At 45.5% G+C, this 9,064-nt stretch overlaps 1 protein-coding gene and 1 long non-coding RNA gene across 2 annotated transcripts in view; one reads left to right on the top strand and one right to left on the bottom strand.

Moving 5' to 3' along the window:
- LOC116700460 (uncharacterized) overlaps positions 1-3,705 on the bottom strand; it is a 24,688-nt gene extending 20,983 nt beyond the window's left edge. The window contains exon 1 of the long non-coding RNA XR_004334661.1: positions 3,609-3,705. This is a non-coding gene — a long non-coding RNA (uncharacterized LOC116700460). The remainder of the gene's footprint in view (positions 1-3,608) is intronic.
- The window catches only part of maml3 (mastermind-like transcriptional coactivator 3), a 146,594-nt gene extending 142,704 nt beyond the window's left edge, over positions 1-3,890 (top strand). Inside the window, exons 5-6 of the mRNA XM_032533693.1 lie at positions 55-133; positions 1,443-3,890. Of these exons, the coding sequence (XP_032389584.1) occupies positions 55-133; positions 1,443-2,545 (1,182 nt within the window). The 3' untranslated portion in view covers positions 2,546-3,890. The remainder of the gene's footprint in view (positions 1-54; positions 134-1,442) is intronic.
- Positions 3,891-9,064: the final 5,174 nt, after the last annotated feature.

Genomic DNA, 9,064 nt, shown 5'->3' with positions numbered 1-9,064 from the left:
GTGTGTGTGTGTGTGTGTGTGTGTGTGTGTGTGTGTGTGTGTGTGTGTGTGTAGCTCCAACAGCAGCAGCATCTCCCCAGACAGCTGGGCCAAGGCCAGAGGAATCCATACCCCCAAGTCAATCAGTACCAAGGTGAGACACACATGCATCCATTTCATCTGTGCGACAATACACATCCAATCGCACATGCACACTTGGTCTGGAACAAGTATGGTATACATGGTAGAGAGCCAAGACACGTTTCTCAGATTTTACAGTTCACTCTCTGACATATTCAGAGACATATTCACACACAAACACATAAAAATATGGATGCAAACAGCCGCGCTGACTGTCTGTCTGTCTGTCAGATACATCCGTTGGCGCTTAGATGCTCTTCAGCCTCTTCCTCCCTCTCCTCTTTCCTCTCTCACTCTCTTTACAAAAAAAAATAGAATATTCCTGCTCTGCCTGTTACCACGGCAACTTGTCTGTCCTGGATCCCCCAGAGTTCCGGTGAAGTCAGAGAGATGGATGAGAGGAGGGAAGTGGTAGAGAGGGGGGAGGCTGGAGGAATAGGTAGATGGTCTGGTAGGTAGATGTAGAGGTTAGGAAAAGAAAGAAAGAGAGAGAGAGAGAGAGAGAGAGAGAGAGAGAGGAGTGGGTGAGAGGATGGACAGACAAAGAAAAACACAGAGAGGGAGGAGAGTCCAGCCAAAAGCCATTTATAGACATCAGAGAGTCTGGAAGATGAAATGGAGAGGAAGAGGGGGCTTCAGCATGAAACTCTGGCCTAGAAATGTATCTGTTAGTTCAGCTATCCTCCTGTATCAGTCATTGGAAAGCAATGATTGCGCTCGTATGACCTGCTATAACATAATGATACTCTCCGTTCTTACTAAGATTTATATTAAGTGATACGTGGAAGAGATGCGGCTGTTGCATTACTTCCAACTGTGCTCACTCCCTACTTTCTTACAAGTCTGGAGTGTGTGATCCTCTTCGTTCTGACTCCTCTGTTACAGTTCCAGTCCTCGCTGTGAGGTGAGGGATTAGTGGAATGATGTCAGAAGTGGGTTTATTAGAGGATTTAGAGCCATTTCCACGCTAGGAGACCTCCTCAGCTCTGCCACTACAGAGGCTCTTATAGGAAAACGTGTAGCGAAGTGAGATGCTGGCGCTTCACTGTGTTTTATCGGATGAACTAAATTGGGAGGGAGGCATTTGTTTTCAGAGTAAACAGGTTGTCTCTGAGCATACATCTTTGCCTCAGCAGTGACTTACAGTATTAGAATGGTCTTAGGTGCCATTTGATGATTTAAGTGGAGTAAATATACAGGCTTCAAAGCTGTTTTACAGAAGTCCAGCTCCTTTGGGATTTCTGTCCCCTTATGCCTCTCTAATTCTTTCCCAACTGCATTGTCTCCGTTCTCTGGTTTTAACTCTGATTCTCCTCTTCTAGGCCCTCCTCAGGACTTGGCATCCAGAAGCCAGGCTCTCCAGAACATCCGGGCCGCCCGTCTGCTACAACAGCAGCAGCAGAACCAGCAGCAGATGGTCCAGATGGGTTCTGTACAGGGACAAGGGGGCTCCGTGGGACCCCAGACTGACATGGGCTTACCCTATGGTAACCAGGGGTCCAACCAGGGTTCCTTGTACGGCCTCAACCCCTCCATGAGCCAAATGATCCACCAGCAGCAGCACCAGAGCCAAAGTGTCCAAGCCTCCATGGGTCTTCCACCGCAGCACAACCCCGCCGGAGGGCCACCCCGGCAGGCAGGTGCAGGTCCTGGGGTCGGGGGTATGCCCGGAGGCCCCGGAGGTGCTGGAGCTGTAGGGTATGGCGGACAGGGGATGTTAATGAACTCCATGAGCCAGCAACCCCTCAAAGGCCCTCCCAACGCCAAAGCCCAAGCACAGAGACTACAAAGCATGTTGGGAGCAGGAGGAGGAGGCGGGGGAATGGCGGCGGGTGGCTGGCCGCAGCAGCAAGGACAGAGTCTGCAGGCCATGGGGGGAGGAGTCGGAAGGACTACAGGAGGCGGGGGAGGAGACATGGTGGGTTTCAGCTCCAGCCAGGGTTATGGGATGCAGCCGGGTCAACCCCCGCGCATGGCCAAGCAACACTTTCAGGGTCCAGGCCAGGGGATGAGCCAGGGAATGGACCCCAGAGTGGGCAACCCAGCAGCCGGTATGGGCAGCCCAATGATGGGCCCTCACATGGGCGCTCAGCCCAGGACCAACCAGCCCCGGCCCATGGTCATAAACCAGGGGATGAACCAGGGGGTGATGGGCCAGGGGATGACTGGGATGGCGGGGTTTGGGCCGGGCCCTGGGGGGCCTGGAATAGGGGCAGGGGGGGGAGGAGGTGGACCCTATGGACCAGGGGGAGTCGGGGTTGGAGGTCAGCCACCAGGCTACCAGAGGACAGCCAATCAGGACATGTCATCCTATGGATATGGGGGCGGGCCCTCAGGGGGAGGAGCCTTCGGAATGGGCGATGGCTCAGGGGCAGAGCTGGACTCAAGTGATGGTTGGATGGAGGAGTTTTTCCCGAACCAATAGCCAAGGGGGAAACTGGAGATGAGTTTTTACTGGATGAACTAAACATTAAAGTAGGACAAATGTTAAAACCTGAGAAAGTAAAACAAAAAAGGATGACATGATGTGGACTGGCATGTTTTTGTTTTGTAAAACATGAGCAAAGTTATAAATTAGTTCCTGTTATGTTTTGTGTGTGTGTGTGTGTGTGTGTTTGAGAGATGGAGAGAGCGATCATTTTGTCTTGTGCATATTAATGATAAACCAATATAGAGATTAAGAGGTGTGTTTCATTAGTTTCCCTCTTTCTCCATGGAATGAATTTTTCTCATGTTCCAGTGTTTGAAAGCCAGCCCCGTTTACACAACAGCGCTTTGAGGCCGAGCTTCAGCAGGGGCTGACTGAACACCGCAGACTGATGAAGGGGAAGGAAGATTTGTTCTAAGACAGCAAATCATTTGTGTTTGTGCCACCCAGCTCAGTGCTTTAGATCTCTCAACTGTGTGAGGAGCTGAAGGGAGTAGAAAGCACTCTCAGCGCTCCCATTTCCTCTCTTAGATTTGTGCCCCCCATATATGCACACACACACACACACACAAACACACAAATACAAATATGTTGCCTTCGCGATCTCTCTGAATGTGTTCTATTTTTCACTTGACTCTCTCTTTCTCTCTTCTCTCTCTCTCTCTTCTCTCTTCTCCTCTCTCTCTCTCTCTCTCTCCTCTCTCTCTCTCTCTCTCTCTCTCATATCCTCCTTTCTCCCTCCTCCCGCCTTCCTTCCTCCTCTCCAGAGACTCGTTGCACACTCTCAGCGACTCCTTTCTCTGTTAAATTGTGAACATCACAACAGAACAAATATGTCTCTCTATTGTGCACCACAAGCGCACTCTGCCCTCTAGTGCTTTTGCTAGGCAACGGACCTGAGTCACAGGGTTTTTTTGGCGGGGGGGGGGGGGCTCATTTGGCGTGGCTGTTGATGACGGGTATGCATGCGAGTGGAAAAAGATGAGAAAGAGGGAGAGATAAGGCAGCTAAAGGAAGCACTTGGACTCAAAGGCTCGAACACACACACCCCCACACACACAGCATCAGCTGGGAGGATGAGCGGATGTGTGAGAGGCAGCTAACGGAGTTAATTCCATTAAACCCTCTGCCTGTGTGACACAAACCACACCGTGTACATCAGGCTGACACGAGGCAAAACGATCACTGGGCACTGAATGTATTCAAGCACCACAAGTGACTTCTACTTTTTAAGAAAGAAAAAAAAGCTCATTGAAAGCCCACCCTCATGTTTTGTTTGTTGCTGTGTTTAATCTCTAACAATGATGCTGGTTGTGTCTTTGTCGAATTAGATTTAAAAAAAAAAAAAAAAAAAACAAAAAAAAAAAGTAGCCTTCTTTGTAGTTTGTGTGTCTTAAGAAAATCTGTTGTCTCCCCCGTCGCAGCACAGCTTTCCCTCCCATTGTGACACAGCTGGTTGTCAATCACTGTGGCCCCGCCCTGCTTCACACATGGCCCCGCCCTGCTTTACACCATGGCCCCGACACCGTGGCCCCGCCCTGCTTTACACCATGGCCCCGCCCTGCTTTACACCATGGCCCCGACACCGTGGCCCCGCCCTGCTTTACACCATGGCTTCTCTTGTACCTCAGCTATAAAACGCCCTCGCTCCCAACTAGAACCTAACTGTGCTATACTGTAACACTACTGTGAAGAAATACCAGTTGCCCCCCCCCCCCCCCGACTAGGAAAATGAACCACTGCTAAGCCTTGAACTTGTTTTATAGACGGTGTCACTCCCCGATGTGAGTCGAGTGCAGATTTGAGTTGCGCATGCTCAGATTTAAACGGTTTACAGCATAACGTGTCATACTGAAATTTGTGAAATCCATAACATAATAAACTTATCTCAATACAAACAATAACAGAAGATGGGAATCATTTCAGAAACGTCGCTATCTATGATTGTTTGATTGCTAACGTTAGCTCAAAACGCCATTCAAGTGACAGCCTTTGTTGTGTTTGATGCTAACTTGTTGTCAGAACTTGGTTAAGTAGGTCCATTTTTACTGTATTGACATTACAGAAGTCTCACGTTAGCATCTCGTATGCTACTTATCGCAAAGTGACGCATGCGCGACTCAAATCTGCACTTGACTCACATCAGGGACTACCAGCCCGTGGAGGGACTTCAGACAGCTGATCGGGTTCAAAGAATGACGACGGTTAGCGCCAGTAAGCATCAAAACAGTCAGTGCTTCCTCTGAAGTCAGTGTCTCCCCTTCTTTGAGCTTTCTTCATTTCATTCATCGTCAACAAGCTGTCCACTAATGGTTGAGTAATAAATGTGTCGAAATAGGTTTTACAGTAGTCCTTGGAAAGAAAACACCTTCCTTCTCTGTTTTTGTACTCTCGCTTTAAAAAGACGAATGAAAGCGTGTTTGTACTTGTATCCCTTTGTATTTATCTCATCAGAGTGAAAGTTTGGAGGGTGATGCTGTAATCAACAAACCAAAAAGCCTTTCTTCTCTGTAAACTAACACATTTGTTCTCCTGGCTGTTGATGTTGTATGATGCAACCCCTTTAAATACAGACTGGCCGTCCTGTAGGCGTCACTGCGTTCGGCAGAACCCACGAAATGACGTCCTGTACTTATGATTTTGTCATGTTTGTGGAGCAGAAGTTCTCTGTGTGGAGTGTAACGGGCCTACGGCAGCCAGATGTTTTTCAGGTTGTAGTGGTCCCCAGTTATATCGGGGGGGGGGGTCAAATAAAGAACAACCCTGTGTCGTGTCAAGATAAACCCTTGGATTGTTTGAGCCTTCTTTGTGCAGGAAATGCAGTGCAGCATTTGCCCCTTCTGGGGCACCGCTGCGCATGCGTTCAGATCTTTGAATAGTGCTCCAGGACAACGCCAGTGTCCAGTGTGTCACTCCCAGATGTGAGGCGAGTGCAGATGTGAGCCGCACAGGCTCACATTTAAACGGTGTACGGCATAACGTGTCATCCTGAAATCTGTGAAATCCATGAAATAAACTTTTCTCATCACAAACAATAAAAATAACAACAAAAAATAAAAAGATGATGGGAATAATTTCAAAAATGTTGTAGCTATCTATGATTGTTTGATTGCTAACGTTAGCTCAAATAGGCATTCAAGTTCCAGCCTTTGTTGTGTTTGATTGCTAGCTTGTAGCTAAGCTAGCAGTCATTTCAAAACGTTTTAGCTATCTATGGTTGTTTGATTGCTAACATTAGCTCAAAACACACTCAAACACAGCCTTTGTTGGGTTTGATGCTAACGTTAGCTCAAAACGCCATTCAAGTGACCACTTTTGTTGTTTTCGATGCTATCGTTAGCTCAAAACGCCATTCAAATGACAGCCTTTGTTGTGTTTGATGCTAACTCGTAGCCAGCAGTGAACCAACTGGGTTAAGTAGGTCAGTTTTTACTGTATTGCTATTCCACAAGTCTCATGTTAGCATCTTGTATGCTACTTGTCGTAAAGTGACGCATGCACGACTCAAATCTGCACTTGACTCACGTGGGGGACTGACACAATGAAACGGAGGCGGTGTGTGGGAAAACACCTGAGATTTACCTCTCCAAACATGGAGGCAGGAAGTTGGAGGATACACTTCTGGGTCAGTGTTATGGTCCCAGCCTCTGGGACCGTTTGGTCTTCTTCAAAGTAAAAGTCTATGATATGGTTTTAAAATCCCTTCAGGAAGAGAAACGGAAGCTTCCTCCAAATACCATTATGTACCGGGACCAAGTCTGTAGACAACATTTTAACAAGAAATTGTTGTTGTTGATGTTCTATGTTTTATTTTATTGTTTGTTTTTTTTTAGTTTTTTTTTTACTGGTGCTGACATATATGTGATTATGAGAAAAAGTATATAAAAGATAATGGCTATTTGTAAATATGTTTTTACAGGTTTAAATACATCAGATAATACAGTCTCTACTCTGTAAAGAATTTACTGGTTGTTGGAAAATAGAGAAGTATTTTTATTTTGAAGTTTTTTGGTTTCACGTTTAACCCATGTGAGCTATGCCATTGCACTTCAGACAATGTCTTACTACTAATTTGTATTGTAAACCTCTCTTTTTTGAATTTTTTCTTTTTTTTTCGTTTGTTTTTTTTCTAGTTTGAGATTTGACTCTGTTCCTAAGCAGTGCTTATTTCTTTTTATTGTGTACAGAATTCTGAAATGTTAACAAAAGAGAATTACAAAAGACTTTTTTTTTGGGGGTTTGTTTTTAAAAAAGATACAATAAAGAGAGAATGTTCTCGCTGATCATATTAAATGAAAGTTTGTTTTCGTTGGGTTCATTTGTTAGTGTAGCCCAGAACTGAACAGATGTAGTCAAAGATGACAGAACTGAATACGTAGGAAAATATATATCTCAGTAAGCAAATGCTACCGAAATTAGCAAGCTAGCAATTATTCAAAAAAAATAGTTTATAGTTTTAATCAATATAGGCTACATGAAATCGCACACATCGACAATATGTCAAAATGACATATTATTATTTCCATTGCAGTCCTTGATGAAGACAAGTGACAAGCACTTAAAGATGAAGATAATGTTGTAAAGATAGAGGCAGAGTATCACCTGCTAGCTGAATGTGTTAGCCTGTTGGCTGATTAAATGGCTACCTGCTCCTCATGTCTCTGCAGGGTAAATCCAGACAGCTAGACTATCTGTCCAGTCTCAGTTTTCTGTTACACAACCAAAACAACTTTTGCACGCAACGTACACAATCCACCCCATAGACAGTGAAAGAAATGGACACAGCGATGCCATAGACTTCAACAGAGACCAGTTTTCTTAATACATCCATGAATGAAGTCTATTAGAATCACTTTAATGACTAATGTTAACTAGCATGTTAGTTAGCAGTAATTAGCCTGTGTCTATGTTATCTCCTAACACATACCTACCTCTCCGTCTCTGCTGATTGGGAATGATTGAGATTTCTCTTGGCACAGCTACCAGAAGACTTACAACTTTCAGACAGGTCACATCTACGTCATCAAGCTCAGTTGGAGGCTGCACAGTAACACTCAGCCATCACCAGGAAAGTGCTTCTAATATCCTTCACTGGTCTCTGTCCAGAACAACGGGATCTGTTGGTCCATTTCTTTAACTGTCTATATGGCACGTTTAATCTCAAAATGGTGTGCACCATTTTGTCACGGTTTCCAGGTCCTGTTTCCAAATGGGGGGTAACAGGCTTCAACAAGGATACTCTATAGTTCTTAAGGTACATTTTCTCTGGTTGGGTAGGTGTGTCAGAGGTGTCTGTAAACGTGTGGCATTAAAAAGGGTGTTCAACGCCACGGTTGCTGTTTAAATAAACGCGTTGGATGCATTTTGTCGGGGCTGAACGTGCCCCTAGTGATAAAAAGGAAATGTGTGGGTAAAATAGGGAAGAAGATTTTTTTTTTTTTTAAAGGAAGTAAGGTTTAATTGCTTATTGCCCATCTCTGGGCTCCATACATCACAACACTTTACACAGCAAGTCATTCCATATCAGGGTCGCAGGACTGATACAAATGCACACACACTCACGTAACGCCTGAAACCAGACTGACTAACTGCTGTAGTAATGTTATGTCTAACAGATTTGCATAATTAGACTTGCATATGCTAAAGAGCAGAGCCTTAATTCTGTCTGGCAGTACTAGCGACAATGAATCATGGGCTCCCTGTCGGTGTCAGCTGACACACGGAAAGACAGACAGACAGACCACATCAGGACAAGGACCCTATTTTTGTTGTAATTCATCTTTTTCACCCCTTTCAAACTCACTCCTCCTCATCCTCTGTCCGACACGCCCCTTTTCTTCGTCTTTTCTCTTCATCATGGCCATCTTCCTCTACCTCTTCTCCTCACATTCCTGCTGTACCTTTACTTTTCCCTCTACCTAGCTGCCTTGTCTCTCCTCGACTCTCTACCCCCCACCCACCATCACCACACACACACACACACACGCACACGCACACGCACACGCACCACACTCCTACTTCCCATTTGACATTGATAAATGGAGACTAACAGAGATGACAACATCATTACTCATGTTCAGTAGCGACACCACCTAGGACAGAGAAAAACAAGAGGAAGAGGGAGGATGAAGGACAGGACAGGAGGAAGATGGGGAGTGGAGGGGGATGGGGGGGGGGCCGCAGTCGTGGGTGTTTGCTACAATCCACCCCCAAACACGCACCCTAACATCTCCAGAGAGAACCATGTTGAGGTGTTCATTACTGGTGCGGAAAAGTAGAGCAACTGTTGATAGAACCAGCCGCCTGGAAGATGGAACTCCAATCAGACAGACTGCTGCAGGGCTCAGCACTGAATCTGCTGCTCCTTTAATTTACCATGTGTCTATGATTAGTTATTATATGTATTTATGTATTTATCATTATGTCTATTTTGTAAATGTAAACACGTCTTAACATTTGAGAGGCTAAAACTAGCATGCCTTTGGTATTTTTACTGGATGAACTGCTTTAAATGAC

The sequence above is a fragment of the Etheostoma spectabile genome, chromosome 2 (assembly GCF_008692095.1).
Source record: "Etheostoma spectabile isolate EspeVRDwgs_2016 chromosome 2, UIUC_Espe_1.0, whole genome shotgun sequence".
In the NCBI taxonomy this organism is placed as follows: Eukaryota; Metazoa; Chordata; class Actinopteri; order Perciformes; family Percidae; genus Etheostoma; species Etheostoma spectabile.
The sequence above is the reverse complement of the archived record's forward strand: the minus strand, read 5'-3'. Positions and strand labels throughout refer to the sequence as shown.